The 26138-nt window shown below is 38.5% G+C and overlaps 1 protein-coding gene across 4 annotated transcripts in view; it reads left to right on the forward strand.

Annotated features, from left to right (window-relative positions):
- The window catches only part of CUL1 (cullin 1), a 177494-nt gene that overhangs the window by 116657 nt on the left and 34699 nt on the right, over nt 1-26138 (forward strand). For all 4 annotated transcript variants that reach the window (XM_079932393.1, XM_079932394.1, XM_079932395.1 and 1 more), the window contains exons 3-7: nt 16881-17055; nt 19122-19289; nt 22379-22429; nt 22686-22776; nt 23466-23629. In XM_079932393.1, the coding sequence (XP_079788519.1) occupies nt 16881-17055; nt 19122-19289; nt 22379-22429; nt 22686-22776; nt 23466-23629 (649 nt within the window). The remainder of the gene's footprint in view (nt 1-16880; nt 17056-19121; nt 19290-22378; nt 22430-22685; nt 22777-23465; nt 23630-26138) is intronic.

The raw sequence follows: 26138 nt of genomic DNA on the forward strand, positions 1-26138 counted from the left end.
ATGGGCTTGGTTGCTCCACGGCATGTGGGATCTTCCCGGACCAGGGCTCGAACCCGTGTCCCCTGCATTGGCAGGTGGATTCTTAACCACTGCACCACCAGGGAAGTCCCCTCCCTGTAGCTTCTGATACACATTAGGAGTCTGCTTTTTCCTTTTCTGATAGCATTTCCCCACACAGTTGATTTTAAAGCCAAGATAAAACACTACAAAGTGAAGATTGCACATCATTAGAGCTCCGTGGGTCCATCTAGGTGGGAGGCCGTGGGTCTCGCCTTTCTGCTGACGCAGCCTGGGCTCAGAGCGCAGCTGGTGCCGTTCTTTTGTGAAAGGCGTTCACGACTCCGTCAGAAGCATCCACCGGTTGGTATCTTCCCGATAAACTTTGTGTCAGTTTCCTCTTCAGGAAAACAGCCAGCATGGGCCCCCAGGCCAGCATCTTCTATGAGGCATAGCCCAGCTTCGGGCTGAAGTCTTCCACAGTCAGGCGCAACTACCCATTTGGGGGCTTTTTAATAATTTTTGTTTTTTAGACAAATAATCCTGTAGTAAAATCTAGAGGTTTAAAAGGACACACAGTGAAAAGTACGAGTTCTTTCCATCCACATGTCGTGCATGTCTCTCAGCCCCCGGGAAGTCCCTGCACTGCTGTCTTGGGTACATCTGTCTGAGTGTTATCTACACACACATACATCGTACAGAAAACGAGTGTTTGTATGTAACTTAGAAATAACCTTTAACAGCATTTCCCAAGTGTAAGTAAACATGTACCTGTGATGGTTCCCTGGTCATCAGTCTTTGCAGAGCACTTTCTCTGAATCCTCCCCGTGAGTGTGAGAAATGGTCTCGTCGTGATACCATTTTTAGCTTATATCTGAGCACTTGTAGTTGTTCTTCTGTGCTCTGGAAACAGACGTCTTTATAGAGACAATAGGAAAATTCATTTTTCCTTGATTCCTTTGATAATATTTGTACTATAGTCAGGAGTAGGAATTGCCCTAACAGTTAGTTCTGTTACTTAAATGCTATTAGAAATGCGGAAGATAAATACTCTGAAACTGGAATTAATTTTGGCAGGTAGTCCTCCAGATGTGAAATATGTGCATTTCTAATAATGCATGGTTATTTAAGTAAGTTTTAGGATGCTGACATAGACACAATAATTTTGTGCCCTGTCTTTTTTTTTTTAAATAAATTTATTTATTTTTGGCTGCATTGGGTCTTCGTTGCTGCGCGTGGGCTTTCTCTAGTTGCAGTGAGTGAGGGCTACTCTTCGTTGTGGTGCGAGGGCTTCTCATTGCAATGGCTTCTCTTGTTGCGGAGCACGGGCTCTAGGTGCGTGGGAATCAGTAGTTGTGGTACACGAGCTTAGTAGTTGTGGCTCGCGGGCTCTAAAACACAGGCTCAGTAGTTGCAGCGCGCGGGCTTAGTTGCTCTGCGGCATGTGGGATCTTCCCAGACCAGGGCTTGAACCCGTGTCCCCTGCATTGGCAGGCGGATTCTTCACCACTGCACCACCAGGGAAGTCTTGTATCCTATCTTATTTTTGTGTTCTGTAAATATTATTTGGGCTTGTATTTTTTATTTTTCTATTACGTTTCAGGTCTTCACATAAGCTATCTCAAATCCCTAGTGAAGTGGGTGGTGGGGGATGTGTGTGTGTGACGGAATATTTGATGGTCCCGTTTCATGAATTAGGAAGTATATTATGATGGGTAGTACAGAGGGGATGCTCAGAGGAGGAGGGAGAAGGATTCTGACACTTCCAAGGTTGGAAAGTTTCAAGAACTAGTAGAGATTAAGTGGGCCTCAAAGGATGAGTATAGATAAGGAGAAACAAAGGGATGAAAGTCTTGCAGAGTTTTGCTGGAGGGAGAAAGATGAATGTGAAAGTGGGAAGTAGCACTTTGAGAGAACAGGATGCTGGTCAGCTTGAATAGATGCTGTAAGAATGGCTACCCAAGTTAGTTTAACTGGCTTTAATAAAGAGTGACTCCAGATTCTGGTGAACCTTGAATACCAGGTAAATGAGTTTGTTTGTTTGTTTTACAGTGTTGTGGGTCCATAGAGATGGATATATGACTTGATAACTAATGACTTTAGGAGGATGAATCTGGAAACCAGATGGGATTAAAACAGGAAAGATATCAAAGGCACAGAAAGACCAACTTGGTTTTAGTAATCCAAGTGTGATGTTGTGTAAGTTCTGAACTAGGGTAGAAACAGGAAACAAAAGGAGCAAATTTCTGGGCTTCTGGTTGAAGATGAAATTTATGTTTTGACTTTCTCGTTTGTGACATCACTAAAATGATAGTAAAATAATTTTTAAATCAATGAAGACAAAGAATGGAAGAAAACAGACATCATAGATGAGAATTTAACAGTTTTTTTTTTTTGGAGAATGAAAAGCAGGTAGAGTCACAGTACTGATCACCAGGGTATAGGAAGCCTCGCTTTACAGGGTACATCCCCAGAGGAGAGCACCGCTGGCCCTGCAGGACTGGAGAAGCTTGGGACCTGAAGGCTCCGGTTTGGCAGAAGGTGGAGGCGTGAGACTGGGCGGTGCTTGGGAGGTGAGGGATGGATTCAGAATCCGTGAAATTGAAAGCCTGTCATTTCCCTCTACTCAGGTATAGAACACATGGTAGTCAAGAGTCTGCATCCCAAGCAGAAGATTTGTTGCTTCTATGTAGAACACGTTGAATGGGACTGCTGCAGAAACTTGGGAACAGGAGGCCTAGCAGAGGTTGTCACGAATAGGAAGCAACAACAGTGGCTATGATAGAAAGTTGGCCTTTAGAGTGATTGGTCCCTAATTCCATATATTCAGAATACTGGTGGTGATGCTAGAGACAGAACAGTGCTCTGGAAAAATTGAACAGCCCTGAAAAATAAATGCATTTATTGACATGAAAGGTGAGCCATTCAGAACTGTGGCCCACCAGCCTCACTCAGGCCAGTGGTGTTTCCAGTTAGTTTTTTATACCTTATCGTTATTAGTACTAAGGATTAATAGTTGTATGAAAGAACAGAATACACACACAAAGAATAAAAGGGAACAGGAAGAAACTGATAATACAGGGAAAAGAAGAATATGTTTTAAAAAGTAACATTGTCTGATATGAGAAGCTTCTCATTATGACAGTAAGTTAGGAACAGGATGCTGTGAGAAAAGAACTCACATTTGAAATGGTAACTGAGATTTTAAAAAGAAGAACAATTGAAGACCTAGAAGGACAGTAAAAAGTAAAATAAAAGGACAAGTAGCTTTGCAGACAGGAGTCACCCAGGAGGCCTAGTATCTGACTGTTAGGAATTCTAGAGAAAAACAGGGGAAGAAGATTTTTTTGAATTTATAATATTTTTAATAGAGAGTGAAAAGTAACTTCCCAGACCTGAAGGTGCTATATCTCTAGTGCCCAAGATAATAAAGGAAGAAAAGATCGATCCCACAATTTCTGTGCACAGAGAATTAAGAGATATCCAACAACCTGTGGACTGAATTTGAGAACAGGATGCAGTTCCTGGGTTAGTGTCGCCCAGTGGGTCTAGAGAGCAGTCTGTCTAAACTGAAGCTAGAAGACTGGGGAGCTGTTGCAATTGCTGCTGGAATTAAGACCATAAGTGTGTTGAGTGGAAGGAACCCAGCCTTCAGTTACCAAGAGTAGCATGTAAGGCATATCAGAAGCCCTAAGCCTGTCATTATGAAGAGGCACAGTTAAGGGAAATGAACATAATTTAGCAGCCTCAAATATTGAAATAGTTGGAGTCTGACCACCTGTCTTAAGTGATCAGCCCGTCACAATGTAATTAGCCGGGAGCACCGTTATTACAGTAAGTCTTAATAAAAGGACCAAAGTGGTACACAGGCATTTGTTCAGCAGTTTTACGAATGACTGGTTTTGTATCTTTGCTTTTGATTTTAGGTAATAAAGCATGTCTAATTGTCTTTAGCAAATGACATCAGAGGCTCAAGTGTTCTTTATGTTTTGTTTTGAAGGTTGTTATATGTTATTTTCTCTCTTGGAGTTTTCAACCTTTTATTTATTTTTGATAAATTTATTTATTTATTATTTTTTGGCTGCGTTGGATTTTTGTTGCTGCTCAGGCTTTCTCTAGTTGTGGCGAGCGGGGGCTACTCTTCGTTGCGGTGCGCGGGCTCCTCACTGCGGTAGCTTCTCTTGTTGCGGAGCACGGGCTCTAGGCACGCGGGCTCAGTAGTTGTGGCGCACGAGCTTAGTTGCTCCGTGGCATGTGGCATCTTCCCAGACCAGGGCTCAAACCCATGTCCCTGCCTTGGCAGGCGGATTCTTAACCACTGCACCACCAGGGAAGTCCCTCAACCTTTTATTATAAAAAATTTCAAACATACAAAGAAGTCAGAAGAATTTTAGAGTGAAGACCCATTTAACTGAACTTGCTTAATTACATATCTGTCTATCCTGAATTCCCATATCCATCCATCCATTTTACTTCCTACATTTCAGAGTAAGCTGTAGACATCAATGCACTTCTCCCTAAGTGCTTAGGCATCTACATCATTGGAGTTTGATACTTGTTTATAGTTTCCAGTAGGTAAGTTTTGACTAACACATTTGCCCAAGTAACCCAAAGCCCTACCAAGTTACAGGGCATAATCATCCCCACAGAAAGTTCCTTAATGCTTCCCAGTTAATCCTGGCCTCCCCCAAGGTAACCACCATAGATTAGTTTGGCCTGTCCTAGAAGTTCATCTAAAGGAAAGTATGTACCAAGTGGTGCAAAGGAAGTGTGAACCACTTCATGTAAGGCTGCTTTCACTCAATATTTTTGAGATTTAGCCATGTTATCATAAGTAGCAGTAGTTTCCCTACCCCCCTTTTTTTCTGCTGAGTAATATTCCATTGTATGAATATGACAGTTTCTTAATTCATTCTTCTAATGACAGATACCTGGGCTGTTTCCAGTTTTGGGCTGTAATGAATAAAACTACTATGAACATCTAAGTGGAGATCTTTTATATCTCTTGGGCAAACGCATAGCAGTGGGATTGCTGGAATGTATGGTAATAGTATGTTTAACTTTATAAGAAACTAGCCAACTATTTTTCCAAAGTGGTTGTATCATTTTGAATTCATGTGAGCAATGTTTCTGAGTTCTAGTTGTCCTACAGTTTTGCCAACATCTGCTCGGAATGTCATTCTCTTCAATTTCAGCCGTTCTTGTGGGAGTGTTGTGGTATCTCCTGGTTTTAATTTGCATTTCCCTAGTGATTAATGATGTTGAGTCCTTCTCATATGCTAGTTGACCATTTGTATGTGGTCTTTTGTAAAGCATCTGAGTCTTTTACTTTTTTTTTTTAAACTTTTGGGTTAATATCCTTTTTATTATTGAGTTGTAGGAGTTCTTAATATATTTAGGATGCCAGCATTTCATCATATTATCAAGATATGTCTTGCTACTATTTTCTCCCAGTTTGAGGCTTGCTATTCCTGTTCTTAATGGTGTCTTTGAGTGAGCAGGTTGTTTTTATTTTGAGGAAACCTAATTTGTTTTATTTTCTTTTACAAGTATCATCCTCTGTGACCTTTGCCTAGATGACAAAGATACTGTGTTTTCCTCTTGAGGCTTTATGGTTTGGGCTTTTAGATTTAGGTCTGTGATGCATCTTGAGTTAACTTTTGTGTGTGGTGTGAGGTAGGGCTTGAGGTTAATCTTTCCCCCATGTGGTTCTCCAGTTATTCCAGCGTCATTTGTTTCCCCCAGTGTGTTGCTTTGGTGCCCTCGTTAAAACTAAGTCACAATATAAGTAGGTTCTATTTCTAGAATTCTGTTTCACTGATATGTATCCATCCTAAAGGAATGACATACTACTAATTTGATTTGTTTCTATTTTGTGCAATATGTTTACATCTATATTTATGTGGGATTATTGGTTGGTGTTTTCATTTTTCTGTAATTTCTTAATTACTGTATGTATGAAAACTCTTGAAGTCAGGTAGTATAGGTCTTCCAACTTTGTTCTCCTACCCCAAGATTTTTGACTATTCTAGGTCCTTTGCATTTCTCTATAAGTTTTATTGTCAGCTTGTCAATTTCTACTCTATTAGTTTCTGGATTACAATTGGGATTACATTGAATATTTTTTAATAGCAGTTTTATTGAGATACAATTCACATGCCATACAATTCATCCATTTAAAATGTACATTTCAGTGGTTTTCAGTATATTCACAGATATATTCAATCACACATTTTAGAACATCTTCATCATCTCAGAAAGAAACCTTGTACCCTTTAGCTATTACTCCCTTAGTCCCCCGCCTCCATGCTCATCTACTTTCGGTCTATAGATCTGTCTATTCTGAACGTTTTATGTAATGTAATCATATAATATGTGGACTGAAGTGTATGCCCCCCAAAATTCATATGTTGAAGCCCTAACCCCAGTTTTATAGTATTTAGATGGGACCTTTAGGGAAATAAGCATAAATGAGGTTGTAAGGTAGGGCCCTGATCCTATGGGATTGGTGTCCTTATAAGAAAAGGAAAAAATACCAGAGAGCTCTCTCTCCAACGACACAGGGAGAAGACAGCCATCTGCAAGCCAGGAAGAGAGGCCTCACCCAAAACCAACCCTGGCACCTTGATCTCGCACTTCTAGCCTCCAGAACTCTGAGAAAATTAACTTCTGTTGTTTAAGCCACCCAGTCTGTGGTATTGTGTTATAGTGAACTGAGTAGACTAGTTCTGTGTCTGGCAGCTTCCACTTTACCGTGTTTTCAAGCCGCATCCATGTGGTGGCATACATAACTGCTTCATTTGTTTTTATGGCCAAATAGTATTCCACTGTGTAGATATAGATATTACATTTTGTTTATCCATTCATCAGTTAATGGACGTGTGTTATTTCCACTTTGTAGCTATCATGAATAGTGCTGCTGTAAACACTCCTGTACAGGTTTCTATATGGATATGCGTCTATTTTTCTTGGTTAGATACCTAGGCGTGGAATTTCTAGGTCAGATGGTAGGTCTATGTTTAACCATTTGCAAAACTGCCAGAATGTTTTCCAAAGTGGATGATAATACTGTTTTACTTTCCCACCAGCAGTGTGTGAGGGGTCCAGTTTCTCCACATCCTGACTAGCACTTGTTACCATCTGAGTTTTTTGATTCTAGCCATCCTAATGGGTATGAAGTGGTGTCTTATTATGGTTTCGATTTGCATTTCCCTGATGACTAATGATGTATCTATTGGCAATTTTTATACATTCTTCAGAGAAATGTCTGTTAAGAGCCTTTGCCCATTTTTTAATTGGATTGTCTTTTTATTATTGAGTTGTGAGAGTTTTTTACATATTCAAATAGTTTATCGGATAAATGATTGATAAATTGTTTTCTCTCAGTCTGTGGATTGTCTGTTCGTTTTCTTGATTGTGTTCTTTGACACGAAAAACTTAAATTTTGATAAAATCCAGTTCATTTTTTTCTTTGGTTGCTCATGCTTTTGATGTCATATATGAGTCCCTTGCCAAGTACAAAGTCATGAAGATTTATTTTTATGTTTTCTTCTAAGAGTTTTATAGTTTTGGCTCTTAGTTCTAGGTCTTTGATCCATTTTCAGTTAATTTTTATATACGGTGTGAAGTAAAGGACCCCTTCATATATTTGCATGTCACTATATAGTTGTCCCAGCGCCATTTGTTGAAAGACCATTTTTCCCCCCATTGAATGGTCTTGGCACCCTTGTCAAAAATTAGTTGTCCACAGAGACATGGGTTTATATCTAGATTCTCAATTCTGTTACATTGATATATGTGTCTATCCCATGCCAGTACCTCACTGTCTTGATTACTGTAATTTTGTAGTAAGTTTTGAAATCATGAAGTGTAAGGGCTTCAACTTTGCTCTTTTTCAAGATTGTTTTGGGTCCCTTGCAATTCCATATGAATTTTAGAATCAGCTTGTCACTTCCTACGAAGAAGTCAGCTGGGATTCTTCTGATAGGGATTGTGTTGAATCTGTAGATCAATTTGTCATCTTAATAATAAGAAGTATTGTCATCTTAATGCCATCTTCACCTATTCTAGTGTAAGTATTTGAAGGTACCAATTTCTTTGTAAGGATTTTTAGCTTCATTCCACAAATTTTGATTCGTTGTATTTTCATTATCATTTAGTTCAAAATAATTTATGTCTTGTTCTTTGACCCTTGGGTTTTATAGAAGTGTGTTGTTTAGTTAGAAATATTAGAGGTTTTCCAGGGTAGCTTATTGTTGCAGATTTCTAATTCCATTTTGGTCAGAGAATAAACTCTATAATAGAGTTCAGTCCTTTAAAATGTATTGAGGGCCGTTATGGCCCAGAAAACGGCCTATTTGGTGAGTGTACAATGTACTGTTGAAAAGAATGTGAATTTGTTGGGTGTAGACTGGGGCAGGATCCTATTGGCTTGTGGGAGATGATTATGCACATCTCTCCCCAGCTCCCTGTCAGTAATGTCATGTTGGTAGCTTGAAATCTGCCGTGGAGGGAGTCTTACCCCACAGATAGCTGCTAAGGCTACAGTTGGGGCTTTTTTCTTTTCTTCTTTGAGAGAGACAGTTTACTAGCATCCACTGGGTATAGAATTAGGTGAAGGTGATTGATAGTGTCAATCAGGTCGTCTGTGTCATGACTCCTTTCCCCCCTTCCCCGCCTGTGGTCTAGTTGCTGAGAGAGGGATTTTTAATCTTATCCTATGATTGTGGAATTGTCTTTTTCTCCCTTTACTCTGTCATATTTTGCTTCATGTATTTTGAAGCTCTGCTATTAGGAGAACATACATTTATGATTATGTCCTTTTATTATTATGAAATGTCCCTCTTGTCTTTGGTAATACTTTGTCTTGTTGAAGTCTGTTTTGTCTGATACTGTTGTAGCGTCTTCAGCCTTCTTATGCTTAGTGTTTGCATGATAATCTTTTTCCATCTATTTACTTTCGATTAGTCTGTGTCTTTATATCTAAATTGTGTCTCTTAACAGCATATTGAAAGGTCTTGCTGTTTTGTCCCTTCTGATCATTTCTGCCTTTTGACTGTAGGTTTCAGTCTACTGACATTTATTATAAGTATTAATAGGTTGGTTTTTAGGCCTACCATCTTATTATTTTTTCTGCCCTGTAAAAAAATTTCTCTGTTCCTGCTTTCCTCTCTTCTTTTGGATTATTTGAATTTTTTCAGAATTGCATTTTAATATATCTGCTGGCTTTTTTAGCTATTCCTCTGCTGTGTGTGTGTGTGTGTGTGTGTGTGTGTGTGTGTGTGTGTGTGATTGCTCTAGGGAGTACAATATGTATCCTTTTATTTCTTTTTTAATATGCTGCTTAGAGTTGATATTGAATGACATCACAGAAAACATAGAAAAACCTTGTAACTGCAGTGTTCCATTTACTATCCCAAGCTCATCCTTTATATTACATCTAAATAGTTTTAAGACCCACAAGGCAATATTATAAATTTTAGTTTTAAATCATTCTTTGTATTTTAAAGAATTAAGAAAAATAGTCTTTTATATTTGCCCAAATATCTACTACTTCTAATGCTCTTCATTCTTTTCTGAAGATCCAAGATTCAGCCTGATACCAATTCCTCTCTACCTAGAATTTAAGTCTGTACTATGTGAAGTCTCTAAGTTTCATTTTATTTGAAATTACCTTTATTTTGCCTTCCTTTTTGAGGAATATTTTCACTGGATAAAGAATTTTGGGGTTCATAGGTTTCTTTTTTTCTTTCAACACTTAAAGATGTTATTCCACTGTCATTTGGCCTTTGTAGTGGTGATATTCTTTTGCCGTATGTTACAAGTCTACTTTTAATATTTTTTCTCCCCTTTAGTTTTCAGCAGTTTTTTTTTTTTTTTCCCTCTTTCTTCTTCAGAATTGATCATTTTTGTTGGTCTGTCTTCATGAGTCTTATTTCGTTTCCACTCTGTTCTCAAGCCCATCCACTAAATAACTTATTCTAGGTAATATGTATTTCAGTTCTGTAATTTTTATTTGGGTTTTTTTTTCATAGTTTGTTTTTTACTGCAATTAATTTTCATTTGTTACGAGCCTGTTTTTCTTTGTGTCCTTGAGTATAGCTATAATAGTTGCTTTAAAATCCTTGTCTCCTAATTTGGAGACAGGTCACCTCCAGGTTGGTCTCTGTTGCTTTTCTCTTGAGTGCGTCTCATTTTCCTTTCTTAGATCTATAGGCTTGGGTTGTGCCGTTCCCTTCTTCCAAGACTAGGATACTCTGCAGTATAAGCCACCTTTTGGTTGCTCTCTGGTGCCTTCAGACAGTTCTTTTTACACTTTTTCAAGTTTATCGTTACTATCCCACAGAAACGTGGTTAGATACGTTGGTACTGATCGCAGAACCAAAGTTTAAGTAGAACCTGAAGTTTCAGCGGCAACTCCCGCAGGCTCCACAGTGACATGGGCACTGCCGTGGCAGGATTGGGTTGGGGGTGGCCACGAGAGAGGTTTTCTGTTGGCAGGAATTCAGTAACTTACGCGAAGATTAATTAGTCAAAAGACAATACAGGCGTATGATTTGAAGATGTGTCTATTTGCCTGAAAAAGAAGAACTAAATCAAGAAACAGTTAAAAGCGGTTGCTGCTGTGGGTTGGGAGGGGTGGATCATAGCACGCTTGCTTTTTATTATAAGTTCTTCGTTATTTCATCTAATTTAGATGTAAGTTGATAGAAGGAAACCTAAGTTTTATAAAGCAGGACAGCTCCTAGCCACTACTGTCTCTAGTCAGCACTGTCTCATGTTTTCGGTGCCTGGTTGGATAATGGTGAGGGTGATGCTAATTTGGGAATGAATGTTAAACTGTGGGTAGAAATTTTAAAAGAGCTTTTAAGGGCTTTTTTTTTTTTCCCCATTAAAATTTTGCCGTTTAGTCTGTTCTGTGAGGCCCAGGGTTCCTTGCATTGTTTCCAGGTCCTCTTTGAGGAGGTGAGGCTGAAAGGAAGTAATGGTGGGGTGAGAGTGTGTGTTCTGGGCACAAAGAATACTTTGTGAAGAAGAAAGAATTCTGTAGTTAAAAGTTTTTAAAAACCCTTGCTAGCCCTGCTCTCCCAAAGTAATGACTATTAATGTCTGGACAGATACATAAACTTTATCTGCATGTCCAAAGGAACCACACTGAAATGCTCATTTCTGAGTTGTGCTTTACACTTTTATCTTTTCAACGTCTTTCTGTATGGATCTATGCATGTCCCACGTTCCTTGACTCCAGGGCTGAGTGCACCCCTAGTGGGCGGCATGGCTCCCTGGTTAGTCAGGTGCTCATTACCTGCACCTGTGCCGAGTTACCTGCCCCGCCCCCACCCTTGTTCTTAGCCTGCAAACCATTAAGGACCATTTTGAAGAGTATGGCCGGAAAGAACAAAACCTTTTAATATCAAGCCAAGCTCAGGATGGGAGCAGATTAGAAAGAAACCCCACCGTGGGCTATGGGCTGTGGCCTGCTCTCAGCTTTTCTTTATTTGCTTACAAGAACGTTGTGATAAATCTTTTTAAGTCTAAACCACTAATCTTTTAGTCAGTATAAAAAAATCCCATCTAGACGCACTGTGTCAGATTCTAATTGGCAGCATTTTCGTAGTGTTACTTAAAGTAATGATACATATTGTGACCAGAGTCTTGGATTAGATGAAATTTGGTAAATGTATTGCAGTTTTTATAACCACTCTATATTCTCTGACAGTATTAAAAGCGCCATATTGTATCCTCAGGTGAATCCAACAGTGTATTTAACTAATTATGTTTGACAAGTAGGTTGTTAGAATTCTTTTTATCATCTTAAGCAATGCTGTGATAGTTTGATAGCTAAATTAAAGTATTTGTATACTTCCATGATAATTTCACTATGATAAATGCTTGTGAGTATAATTACTATATCAAAAAGAATGCACTTGAATTTTGAATATTTCCAAATTATATTCCAGAAAAAAATAACAGTGTGTGCTCTGACCTCCAATGGATAGATGCTCCCATGTTCCTGCACTTTGGCTATCACTGGGTTTGACTGTTTTGTTTTGTTTTGTTTTTAAAACCTTTGTTAATTTAGTAGCTAGAGATTAATATATTGCCGAGAAATAAAGGTCAGGCTGAAGTAGGTAACCTCAAAAATTCCCTAGAACCAAACACCTCGAACTGGGTGCTAGATACAAAGTGAGACTCTGTGCTGCCCGAGGATCTGGGTGAGAGGCGGGTAGGCTGGAAGCAGTGGTCACACAGAACAGGAGCAAAGCCTGCGCCCGGCCAAGAAGCTGATGTTTCCATGGAAATCTTTAGTGAAAAGGTGAACTGGAAAACAAAATAATCGACCCACTCTCCCAGGTGGGCCACTAGGAAGGTAGTTTGAGCCAAGGTCTGCATGTGAGGGGAGTGGAGGGGGAATCCGTCCTGAGAATTTGTCACCTCTGGTGTCTTTGGGATTTGAGTTTGTATTGCCAGCTTGCTGGGGGATTTCCCCAAGCTGGGAAATTAATGTGAAAGCCCCACTGAAAATGAGTTTTTAAAAAACCCCAAAGTTACAAAGTGAGGAGAGTCTCAGTCCACATGAACAAGTCAGCATATAGAACAAACAGCAGAGCTAGAGCCTCAAGAACTTCAAACAGAAAGGTCTTTAGAGAGCACTTCTAAGTGTATTAAAAACAATTAGTGGTGTAAATGGTGTAAAAGAGTCAAGAAGATAAAGGAACAAAACACTATGGACAATAAGACATCTTTTTAAAGAAATAGGGAAAATCTGCACATGTAAAATAAAATTATTAAAGGTAGCAAATTTGACACAGCTGATAGAGAATTACTTAACTTGTGGTAGGTAGATCAAGAAAAATTAGAAAGTTTGAACAAAGATAAAGTGATGGAAGTAACTGAAGTTATAAATTGAGATAAGGAGGTGACATGAAAATGTAGCAGAGAAGCTAGGAGAAAATAGAAAGGGGACCAGAAGTGTTTGAAGAGGAAATGACCCAAGAATTTACCAGAATTGGTGAAAGCAAAATATGCATGCCAAATTTTAAGGCAACCATTACAAGAATTTGAATAAGATGTGTAACTCCAGCATAACAGAAGTACTACAGTGGAATAAGGAAACTATCGATCCAATATAAGAGAAAGGGGGAGAAAACAAGAAGCACAGAGGAAAAAAATGAAAATAGGAAATGCAAAATAAGGTGGTAGAAATTAATCGAGATAGCAGTAGAAAACAGTATAATCTTAAAACCAAACCTGCCCATCAGAGACTGTCTGACTCAATTTCTATTTTAAAAGTGAATCTTACTGTGGTGATTCACAGTAGACAAACCAAAACATAGAGATATAAAAGTTGAAAGTAAAGAGGTGGAATACAGGTATTTGAGATGAATTCTAACCAAAATATAGGAAAAACCATATTAACATCAGATACGATAGCTTTCTAAGGCCCTGTTGTTAAGAAAAAACATGGTTACTTTCTAATGATAAAAAAGCACAAGTTATCAGGAATATAATTCTAAATTTGTAAACTTATTAACAGGGCCTCAAAATATATGGCAGATTTTTTAGAGAATTATAGGACTCATTGACAAACCCATAACTGGTTAGGGGGATTTTAATAAAAATTTCTCAGTAGTTAATAAACAGACAAATCACTGGCAATACAGAACATCTGAAAAGCAAAAGTGACCAGCTTGCTTTAACAAACCGTGTGTCCAGCAGTTAGAGAGTGGACATTTTTTCAAGCACATGTAAAGAAAAATCACTACATCTTCAGCTACAAGTCTCATCATATATTTTTTTAAACATCTTTTTTTTTTTAATTAATTTATTTTTTGGCTGTGTTGGGTCTTCGTTTCTGTGCGAGGGCTTTGTCTAGTTGTGGCGAGCGGGGGCCACTCTTCATCGCGGTGCGTGGGCCTCTCACTATCGCGGCCTCTCTTGTTGAGGACCACAGGCTCCAGACGCGCAGGCTCAGTAGTTGTGGCTCACGGGCCTGGTTGCTCCGTGGCATGTGGGATCTTCCCAGACCAGGGCTTGAACCCGTGTCCCCTTCATTAGCAGGCAGATTCTCAACCACTGTGCCACCAGGGAAGCCCACTCATCATATTTTAAAGAAACTATCCAAAAGATAACACTCTCTGATTAATTTTAAAAAGAAATTAAAGGGTTTTTTTAAAGGTTAAAAAAAAAAACACTTTGGAAATCTAAAAAATTCTAAACTCTTATAATCAAGATAACTAGCAATGGAAAAAAGAAAATATAACTGAATAAGGAGAATACATATCAGACTTAGGTGATGTAGCCACAGAGGTGTAGAGCAGAAAGTCTGTAGGATTTTTTTTGGTTTTTGGTTTTTTTTTAAATAAATTTATTTTATTTTTATTTTTGGCTGCGTCAGGTCTTTGTTGCTGCGCGCGGGCTCTCTCTAGTTGCGGCGAGTGGGGGCTACTCTTCGTTGCGGTGCGTGGCTCCTCATTGCAGTGGCTTCTCTTGTTGCGGAGCATGGACTCTAGGCATGCGGGCTTCAGTAGTTGTGGCTCGCGGGGTCTAGAGCGCAGGCTCAGTAGTTGTGGCACATGGGTTTAGTTGCTTCGTGGCATGTGGGATGTAACCCGACCAGAGCTCGAGCCCACGTCCCCTGCGTTGGCAGGCGGATTCTTAACCACTGCGCCACCAGGGAAGCCCAGAAAGTCTGTAGGTTTTAATGCTTATATTAAAAAGAGCAAAGAGGACAAATTACAAAGCTAAGCAACCAAACGAGGATTTATAGAAAGAGAGCAAACGTAAAGAAAGAAGTAGATTGGAAACAGTAGAAATACAGGTACAGTGATGAAAATGGATAAATCTCAAACTGGTTCCTTAAAAAGACTAATAGACAAGCCTCTGGCAAAATTAATAATAAAAATATTTTAAAAGGGGGACAATAAAATTAGCAGGCATTTTTTAAAAGAAGACTGAACTGGGCAGTGTACTTGAAAAGTTTATTGAAATGGACAGTTATCTAGAAGGTAGCAATACATATAGTCAGGAAAGGATAAGACCATTTAATATGTGGTTTGTGAACCGTTGGTTTTCTATGCAGAGAAATGTAAAATCACTTTTCTTCATGTTATATACAGTTTTAACCAAGGTGGATTAGAAATGTCAGATTTAAAAGAAAATACAGTAAAATCATGCCAAAATTTGGAACCTGCCAAAAGATCGTTAGCAGGGTCTAGCAACGAGAGAATGGATAAATCATAAATCTGTACTATACAGTACATTACATACAGCTGTAACTATCTCAAATGTTGTCAGAAACAAATTGGCAGAAGCAGATGTACAACGTGGTACAGTTTGTGTAATCTAAAATTTGAAAACATGCAAAATAATTTCATATATTGTTACACAGTAAAATATAAAACATTCATAGGAATGTTAGACACCAAATCACGGGGACATTTGCCCCTAGGGAAAGGGGGAGGAAGAGTGCGATGAGGGAAGAGTTCGTAGTGTGTCAGGTATACTCTGTATCATTTCATTTCCTAAAAAGTTGAGGGGGGTTTGGATGGAATGAGACAAGCATGGGAATGTAATAAGATTTGTCCAAACTAGGTCATGAGTTTGCAAGAGTTTGTTGTGTATTATAATCTGTGATTCTGTCTATATTTGAAATATTCAATAAAATGAGTCAGTGTTTTATGGCATAGTTCTTTGATTACCACTGAGATTGAGGGGTTTTTTAGGTCTTTGGCTACGAATACGTATTTCTTTTAGCTTTTGGATTTTCTGTTGGAATCCTTGTTTCTTTAGAGATTAATTTTTTTCACATTGTTTTAAATTACCTTTATTTATTAAAGGTAGTAACTTTAAGATATCTCTTACTAAAATAGTTACAGAATTTCAGATGAAGTGATTGTATGACTTTGCTTAGAAAGGCCTTCTCCAACCTCAGATCAAGAAAGTATTTGTGTGTATATTCTTTGTTTTATGGTTTCAGTTTGTATATTTTAATTCTTAATCTGTTTGTAATATATTTTGGAATATGAAATTTTTTTGAAATCACCTATAATGCCATTTATTCAATAATCTTTATCCGCTGACTTGAAATAGTTTTTATATAGCAAGTTCTTAAATACACCAGAATATTCTGTTTCATGATTTTTCTTTCTGTCTGAATCAGTATTGGTGTCTTTCTATTAATTTTATCCAAGTAAAGAATATGCAGATAAACTGAAATAGTATTAAAGGTTATATAAAAAAAGAGAGCCCACATCTCCATCTCTCTCCGTAGTGCCTGGGTCCTGCTCTTTCCTGATTGGCCAGCTTTAGGCATCCATGACTTTCAGTTGTAATAGAGGACTCCGTCTCTTTCACTGCCGTGTCTTCTGCTTTTCATTTTTCATTCTCAGAGGGTAGCTTTGGTTAAATCCACTTACAGATAATTTTAAAGTTTTGGTTATTTTTATATTTATGACATATGCTTCTGGAAATATTCATAGCTAAGCATTATAATAGACTATGGTTATAGCTTGTTGTTTTCCCTGAAGTAGGTAGTTGCTTTTTTTCTTTTCATTTGCAACCTTTTCTTTGTACATTTGCCAGTTCTTTTCTTACCTTCTAATATACTCTCAGGACAGTTTTCCACAAGGTAATGGCATTAGACGATCTTGAAGGTCCAGAGTTTTCTTGGTGACCTTCCTCCAGGATGTTCCATCCTCCTTGGCTGGCTGACTCTTAGCTTTATTGGTGTGTGAATGGGATCTTTTTTCCACTCTAACTTTAACAGGTTTTGGTTGATACATGGGAAACATTGATACTGAAGTATCTTATAAGAAAATATGTTCGTATTAATCACTGTTGACATTGATGATGCCTGTTGATTTCCTTGACTTTTCTCCAAGTCACGTTTATAACTACTGCACGAGTGTTCACCAGTCAAACCAGGCTCGAGGGGCTGGTGTCCCTCCTTCTAAATCAAAAAAGGGGCAGACGCCGGGGGGAGCTCAGTTTGTTGGCTTGGAATTGTACAAACGGCTTAAAGAATTTTTGAAGAATTACTTGACAAATCTTCTGAAGGTAAGATGTTTTATATGTATACTGAGCATTTATAAAAGAATGTAAAAACAGAAAAGGTAGTGAAATAATGATTCTATTGATAAGTTAAATCTTTCACTGTCATTGTTTCATTGTTTTTGGCGTTGACGTGTGCCTGAAGATGTTTTGCTCTTGCTTAGTCATTTACCTATTGTGAAGATGAAATCTTCATAAGCCCATATTCTGTTCTTTGATTTGTTAAATTAGAAGTTTCTGATAGCCTTTCACCATAGTAGTACTTTCCTTCAATTACTAACCATTTGGTATTTGGTGGTTAGAGATTGATGAACCTTTTTAAAGCATATGATTATGAAGTCAGATTACCTGTATTGTATTTTGAACCCAATGTGCTGTTCTGTATCAAAATGTATAAAAGACTGTAAGGTTATCCAGCCTTTGGTAATCACATTTTCCAATGTGTTCTTGCCTTTTCTACATGGCCTTGTGGTACATTTCAGAACTATAAGGAAATTGTGCCCTTGGCTGGGTGGGTTTCGCCACGAACATTCATTCCTCCTGCTCTGAGCCTTTTGCTTGGACAGTGATGTGGTTTTTCCCCTTCATCTTCTGCCTTTTTCTTCCTCAGTCTCCATCCTCTGTAGCAAAGGCAGTGTGATGCCTTCCATCCAGCCACAGGATGGGCAAGTGGCTTCTTCATCTGGTGCTACGCATATTATGTAGGGTGTGTACCCTGGGAAGTCTGCACACTCTGTGTATATACTTGAAAGATTTTTTATTTACACAGATAACAGGCAGAAAACTTCAGCATGCCACATTTGTTTTTCTTAATATATTTTACAAGGTAATTGGAAACTTAACATCATTTTAACAGACCATAATCGACTGACCACAAATCGTGACTAAGATGGTATTATTTTCCACGTTCCTAAGCAGTCTTGATGAAGCCACTGTGTCCTCCTTGCTTTTATTCACAACACTTTGTAAAGTGAACACTGGAATTAATTATTCTTTTTTAGTATTGAAGTGAGGAACAGTGTATTGTGTTTTGAAAGGTATTGACAGCCATGCCATCAGCGATATTATTTTTTGCATTCTAAAAATGGTCATCTACTATAATCCAGAATAGCTTAGCTTTACATGTTCGGGTTCGTTTCTTGTTATTTAAATGAACACAGATTTGGTTGTATCCAGATACGGTCAGGTTTTCACGTGGCTTGTCGGATCACTCGTGCAGCGTGTATTTATGGAGCTTCTGAGAAGTTCAGGGACGGCCCCAGGCCCTTAGTTCATGGAGGGGGCTGCCCTCTCCCAGCTCCCCCTGGAGTGCTCTTCTGCTACGGCACGTTTTAATTATACTGCAATTTAATGCCCCATTTTTAAAGGGTAAGACCTAACTTTGTAGATGTCATTAATACGTAAGAAAAAATTTCAAGTTACTGTCCTTCAAATAAAAATTTGTGGTTTAAGTTGTAGACATTTCAGTAAAAATAATTTGGTAAATGAACATTTTCCTCGTGAGGCCTTGTTAAAGAAGAAATATTGCACCATTATACTGTATACTTTATTTTTACAAAAATGCAGCAGATTACCACAGAGAGCTATAGATTTTTATAATTTTTAAGTAAATTTAATGAATGAAGAAGATGCATTAAAAAATGGAAGAGTATCAGCCCCGTGGTCTAAATTGTTAATTGGACATTTTAATTAATTTTTTAACAGAAAATATCAAAAATAGGAGTAAGTTGAGGTGAATTCCTCATTTGTTAATATAAAGGAATTACCCTCATATTCTAAAAAGTTCAGTCTTTTTATGAATGTATATGCATATTAATACCATGAAAAATGTTCTAGTTTGAGATCAAAGAATTTCCATTAAAATTCTCTTTAGTCTAATCCTCATGAGCTACTTTCTTGTGAGAATTTATAGTAAATGAGCATGTTTTGTATACAGAATAATCCAAAGAACCCATCTGAAGCCATACACATCAGTGTATCCTAATGCAATAGATTTGTTTCAGTTAACTTTTATCTCTGATTTATCATGTGACAAATTAGTCATCTTAAAGCTCTAGTGAACTTGTCTTTAGGACGGAGAAGATTTGATGGATGAGAGTGTCCTGAAGTTCTACACTCAACAGTGGGAAGACTACCGGTTTTCAAGCAAGGTGCTGAATGGGATTTGTGCCTACCTCAATAGACACTGGGTTCGCCGCGAGTGTGACGAAGGACGGAAAGGAATCTATGAAATCTACTCCGTAAGATTGTTTTTACACACCTTTCAGATGTGTGTTTTCTTAGGGACACATCTTCCTTCCCAGTAGGAGATCTAGGCAAATAGTAAGCAGTTTTCAGACTGGTGAGCTATAACTCCCTTTGTTTTAATTGATCAATAAATGGCCCTTAGATATTTTGTGGCGAGAAAAGAGAAGGATGAGTAATTGGAGTTCTAAAATACAGCCTGCACGCTTCTGCATTTACTTATTAAAAGTTTCTTCTTCAATTATCTGACCGACCATCAGGCTGAGCCCGGAGCTGTCCCCGTTTTAGCACAGCAAGTCCTGCATCCCGGCCGCAGCAGGCAAAGCGGGTCCCTTGCTTGGGACTCGAGCCTCAGTGATCAGCCATCCACGGTCTTCTGGGGTCTGGGAAACTGCTTCACGGAGGGGACTGTGATGTGAAATTCCACTCTACCCACTCAATATACGAAGTAATAGAGGAGTCATGACACTTAACAGAATTCAGAATTGAGGGTTTTTTTTTAAGACTGCATGGAAATAAATTTTGAAGAGGCAAAATTTGAATTGTTAAATCACCTTCATTAGTATGTTTCTTCAGTCAAGGGAGCTTTTTCCAGGCTCACTGGTTTTCAAAGTGTGGTCTCCAAACTTGCAGCATCAGTATTACCTGGGAACTTGTTAGAAATGCAAGTAATTGGGCCTCAGCCTAGACTGACTTAACTAGAGACTCTGGAGCTGGGGCCCAGCAGTGTTTTTAGCAAGCCCTCCAGGTGATGCACTGTCGAGTTTGAGAACCAGTCAAGGGAGGACTCAGAACAACAGAACAGTCTGTCTGTTCATAGTAGGCTCTCAGATATACAGACAGTACCTTTTTTGAACGAGTGGTGTTAAAATGTCAGGTTCTGCATAATGAGATTATCTCCATATCCAAGAATGTTGCTCTAATAGCAATGCTTTGTTGCTTTGCTTTTGGCAAATTTAATTAAAAGAAATGTGCCATAGATGCATGACACACTTTTATTATTTTATTATTTGTGTAGCTCAGTTTCTATACCAAACGGTTATTGCTTCATAATGGTACTTTGTTATATAATTTTAACAGAACTTTCTAGGTTTAGTGTTTTGATTTGAGTCTCTTGTAGTCCACCTTTTCTTTTCCACTTACAGATGCTTTCTCGAGACTGAAAGTTGTCAGTGTAGGAATCAGCGTGATTTTCGTTGATTGCCTCTTGGCTGCTTGACCTAAAACACCCTATAGATGCGCTATAATAACATCACATACTCCCCAAAATTATTATAGTCTTTAAACTTTTTTGTGTACTGTTTTCAAGATTTGACTGCTTTTTTTTCCTTTTCTTTCTTCCTTTTTTTTTTTTTTTTACTTTCAAAATTCGTAGTTTCTACATCCCTAAATGCTGTAGTCAGTTTGGAAATGCAATACACAGCCATAACTCACAGCAAAGGCCAGTTAACACGTCTCTCTAGAAACAGTATTTCCTTTGCCTGCTCTCGCAGGGAGCCTGTTGAATTCATTTAAAGCTCGAATATCAGTTGACACATGGAACAGTTCTTGTGCAGTGATGCCTCATTGCATTTTCCAGACTCTCCAGAAGACGGGGATGCTTTGTCATGAACTATAAAGATCTACTTTTTTCCCTGATAATTTTGTCTTTCTCTTCAATTATAGAAAGCTGTGGGTTTCCTTTCCAGTCAACCAGAGCGCGTAAACTAATTCCATTATTAACACGTTAAAGGAATTCAGCAGGACTTCTTCCCTGAATCTGTCCTGCACTTTCTCTGGTTTACCTTCAGTCCTGCTTTCTTATCTTGCCTTTCTTCCTTCAAAGTGACGAATTATCCCAAGTCAAATGAGGTCTGCCTAGTGCTGTCTTAACTTAGAAAAATGTTTGAAAGGTGCAGTATCTTTACTGGAAGTTGATGGCCACACGTTGCGTTTGCCTTGCCTCCCCCTGCACTGACAGGTCTGAGGAGTGTGGGAAGAGGAGCAGCGGCCAGTTTGCACAGGGAGAGTTACCTTCAGACCGCGCCCCACAGGGTGTATTTTTCCTGAAAAATAAGACTCTTTCTTCCCGGAGTTTTTTTTGGTAGCATAATTCCTAATTCTGAAATAACCTTTTTATTCTAGTAGTACTTGAGTATATATTGTTCATGCTTTACTAAAAATATTTTTCTCTTAAATAGTGCTTTCAGATTGCCCTTTTTTTGGTAGAAACTTTTTCATTTTGTAAATTAAATTTACACATAACCTTTTCAGAACTGTATTATCTTACATAAACCCAGTTTTATCTATGGTTAAATTTGGCGGAAAATAAGACTGATAGCATTTACCTTTAAATTAATTTCTCAGCAGTTTGTATTTGAGTGTTAAATTGTTATAAATTTGAGTTTGAACTTAACTGAATAATACCTTTCTCAACAGTTTAAAAACCATATATGAATTGTAACATTTCCCTTTGGGGGAACATTTTACAGTAACTTTCTGACATAACCTCTATTGAGAAGTTCCAAAACTTTTAAAAATGCATCATACGCACACATACTAGTAAAATGGGAAATTTGAATAATTTATGTATAATAAACTGATTCATTTAAGATGTACAGTTTGATGCGTTTACAGTTGTATGCATCCATGTAACATAAAACACCATGATAAACATACAGAACTTACTCGATATTTAAGATCTATTATTTATTTTACTGAGTATTAGGAAACTATGATAAATGGTAAACTGATAAATCTTTCTTAAATGTGTTAGGTCAAAAAATACATTTGAGTCAGAGAACAATTTTATACATTAAATCCACCGTTGCCCTTTAGGCTAATATGTATGTTCTCCTAAAATCCAGATTTTCTTTTTCTCTCAACTATTAAAATGTGAGCTAATAAACGTCTGTACTTTGATACCTTTTGAAGTTGTTAAGAGAATGGCTCTCTGATTTCATCATGATGATTTTCACCAAGTTTATAATCTAGAAATATTGATACATGTAATCTAGGATTCAGGCTATTTCCTATGACTTCAGCTTTGGAAAAAGCATAGTAAAAGTACAGCCATTTAATACTGTTCCTTTTTCTTTTCATCCAGCTTGCATTGGTGACTTGGAGAGACTGTCTTTTCAGGCCATTGAATAAACAGGTACCTACTTGTGTGAGTGTGTGCATGTTTTCCTTTTGAAACCCCTTCCAGATTTCATTTCTTAGCCATTGTCTTCCTCACTCCTTTGGGATGTCCTAAGGGTGCCTCTCATCTTGCATTTAATGGATTCTAATGTTTAAGAGCTATGTAGTAACATAATGTTGGGTTGGCTAAAAACCCGAACGAACTTTTTGGCCAGCCCAATACATACTGTAGTCTGTAATCTACATGTTTTCTTCCTATATCCTTTCTAAAGGTAACAAATGCTGTTTTAAAACTGATTGAAAAGGAAAGAAATGGTGAAACCATCAATACAAGACTGATAAGCGGAGTTGTACAGTCTTATGGTAAACAATTTCCCTTTAATTTATTCAGTTGTATATCAAGTGACAGTTACATAACAATGCTCCAATAGATTTATTTTCAGATAGTTTAGTATTATCAAGAATATTGTTAGCATTTACAAAGGTACTCATAATTCTCTTTATGTCAGTGTGATTCGGTTTGATTTTACCCATTATAAAAATTGTTTGATCTTTGTGCCCTAAGGAAATTTTGATGGACTAGACATTTGACATTTGAATTCTTTTCTTTTCTGGTCTCATACTGAATTACTGGATTTATATGCTAGAGTGTCATTAATGGAGCCGAATGATAACAGATTGAGAAATCTGAAAAGTAATACAGTATTTCAAAAGCTTAGGTAGCATTGTATTTCTTTGAAAGTTTAGAATTAGGCATTCTTCCTTCTTGTAAGCTTTTAGAAATATAAACGTTCTCTGAATGAACTTCATGATAACTTGGAACGTGCCTGGCCATCCATCAGAATTACTTGCTTTTGTGTGTCTTGGACTTTTTTCTTTTTTCTTTTATTGAAAGTATACTTTACTACCAGTGAATAACAGATTTGCCTTATGCCCTGTTGTTTTATTCTTACCTTTTAAGCATAACTTAAACTGAATGCCACCCCTAAGTATATTCCTTAAAATATAACCAAAAATAGGGCAGTTGAAATGTAGTTCCTGTTTACTTCCAGTGGAACTGGGACTGAATGAAGATGATGCCTTTGCGAAGGGCCCAACGCTAACAGTGTACAAAGAATCCTTTGAATCTCAGTTTTTGGCTGACACAGAGAGATTTTATACCAGAGAGAGCACCGAATTCTTGCAGCAGAACCCGGTTACTGAATACATGAAAAAGGTAAGCTTAAACATAGTACTTAAAGTAGGCTTAAGTTAAAAGTTATTGCTGCTCAGATGAATTATTCTTTTTAATATATGCAACTTTCTTCAAAGTCATTTCTTAGGTACTGTTATCCTGTAGTGTCTGTAGCAGGTGCAGATCGTTGCTCCCAGTTCACCAAGGAGCTTTCATAAGTTAATTTGATAATCATGGCTCCATGTTCTCCTTACTGATCGGAGGATGTAACCGTAATAGCTGTATGACTTTCGTGTTTTGAACTGTCTCTACTACAATAGAATGTATATGTGTATCTAACGGGAGCCACGGTCTCACGTCAACGAGAAACTAGTTTTTAAGAAACAAATATTTGCAAACTTTAAGCTTTTGCTTTTTTGCTTCTGAAATATCCCCTAAAAATCTATATAACACAGTCTTCAAGTTTGCATTAGAGGAGAAGTCCTTCTAAGAGAACAGGATCAAAGTCTTAGACAAGAAAAAATCCAAGATCGGTGTCTGTATCGTAAATCTTTTTCTACATTAAGTGATGTTACAGTGAAGTTCTAGTGGAATTATTCTTCGTTCTCCTTCTTGGGAATACAGGTATCCCAGACTTATGCTCTGAGGAGTGACCTAAGTCAGGAGGTAGCAAACTTTCTATGAAGGGCCAGATGGTAAATATTTTAGACCTTGTGCACATGTGGTCTCTCTTGCAACTGTTCAGCTCTGCCGTTGTAGCGCAGAAGCAGCCACGGCAACATCTAAACAGTGAGTGCCGCGGTGTTCCAATAAGTTTACTTACAGGCAGGATTTTGCCCACAGGCTATGACTGCTGACTGAGACGGGCAAGGAGACCTCCAGGGAGTCTGGGGCTGACTGTGTCTGACACCTGCTTTTTTCCCTTTATTCTCTGTTTGCTTGGAGAGGAAATGCACTGCAGAATCACTTTCTCCATGTGCTGAGATCGAAAGTTAGTAAGTCAGAAAGAGCAACAAACAGCTCTCCCTTCTAACCATGTAGAGAAGGTCCTCCCCAATTTGTTTGTGACATTCCAAGTGCATTTTCCCATAAGAGATAGTGATTATAAGTGGCCCTTACAAGTTTGAAGCTGAAAGTCCTTGACAAACAAATTTCTGATACCTCAAAACCTAACAAAAGTGGAACGCTTCAGAAATATTATACTTGGGGGGCTTCCCTGGTGGCGCAGTGGTTGAGAGTCCGCCTGCCGATGCAGGGGATGTGGGTTCGTGCCCCGGTCCGGGAAGATCCCACATGCCGTGGAGCGGCTGGGCCCGTGAGCCATGGCCGCTGAGCCTGCGTGTCCGGAGCCTGTGCTCCGCAACAGGAGAGGCCACAACAGTGAGAGGCCCGTGTACCGCAAAAAAAAAAAAAAGAAGAAGAAGTATTATACTTGGAGTAGTGATAGTTCCTTGTGTATACTTACGGATTAAATTAGCTTTTGTGTGCCAGTCTGGAACCTAACCAGCTTATAGAGAGTTTCTAACAGCTGCCTGACAAATCTGTTTTAAATCTAAGCATTGCCTGTTACTTCATTTTTTCATTTTGGCAGAGTGTAGTTTGCATAAAGACATATTTTATTGAACTCTACTATATATGGTGATCCTTTTAAAACTGTGTATGTTTTTAAAAGTGGGGCCTTTTATCGGGGTACACATCCACAAGCGTGGTTCAGGCCTTTTCAATTTGCAGACTACTTAGTGAATTGCAGCTACCTGCTCTCCACAACCAGGAAGGTAGTAGTGCTTTGGTACAAGGAAATCCGCTTCGTAGGCCAGAGCTACGTCAGCACTCCCAAAACAGGGAAATCTGCTTTTAAAATCGGACCGGGGGGCTTCCCTGCTGGCGCAGTGGTTGAGAGTCCGCCCGCCAATGCAGGGGACACGGGTTCGTGCCCCGGTCTGGGAAGATCCCACATGCCGCGGAGCGGCTGGGCCCGTGAGCCATGGCCGCTGAGCCTGCGCGTCCGGAGCCTGTGCTCCGCAACGGGAGAGGCCACAACAGTGAGAGGCCCGCGTATGATTATTAAAAAAAAAAAAAATCGGACCTGGAACCAAAGGCAGCTAGAGGAGCAAACATTTCCAATGGCCTGGATAGTTTCAACCCAGTGTGAGCTCTGCCTTCAACAGAGAGCATGCTTCCAGCATCCTTGCTCTCTTAGAGGGGATTTCTTCCTAGAGGCATTAAAGGTTTGGCCCAAATCTGGTTGGATCTTACCAAACATGACATCCATCCATTCTGAAAGTCCATAATGCAGAGACTCTGTGAGCATAAAATTGGAATGTGTGAACAATTCTACCCTTACCTATAGCTATAGCCTTGCATCTCAAACTGAGCTATGGGTCTAATTTAAAATCCCTACTCCACCATTTACTAGGGAGTTGACCTTAACCTTTCTGTTCCTCAGTTTCCTCATCTATAAAATGGGGATAATTTATTATTATCATTATTATTACTATATATTATTTGATGCTTGGCAAAGAGCAAACATGATATAAGTGTTTGGTATTAC

This window comes from Stenella coeruleoalba (assembly GCF_951394435.1).
Source record: "Stenella coeruleoalba genome assembly, chromosome: 9".
Lineage (NCBI taxonomy): Eukaryota > Metazoa > Chordata > Mammalia > Artiodactyla > Delphinidae > Stenella > Stenella coeruleoalba.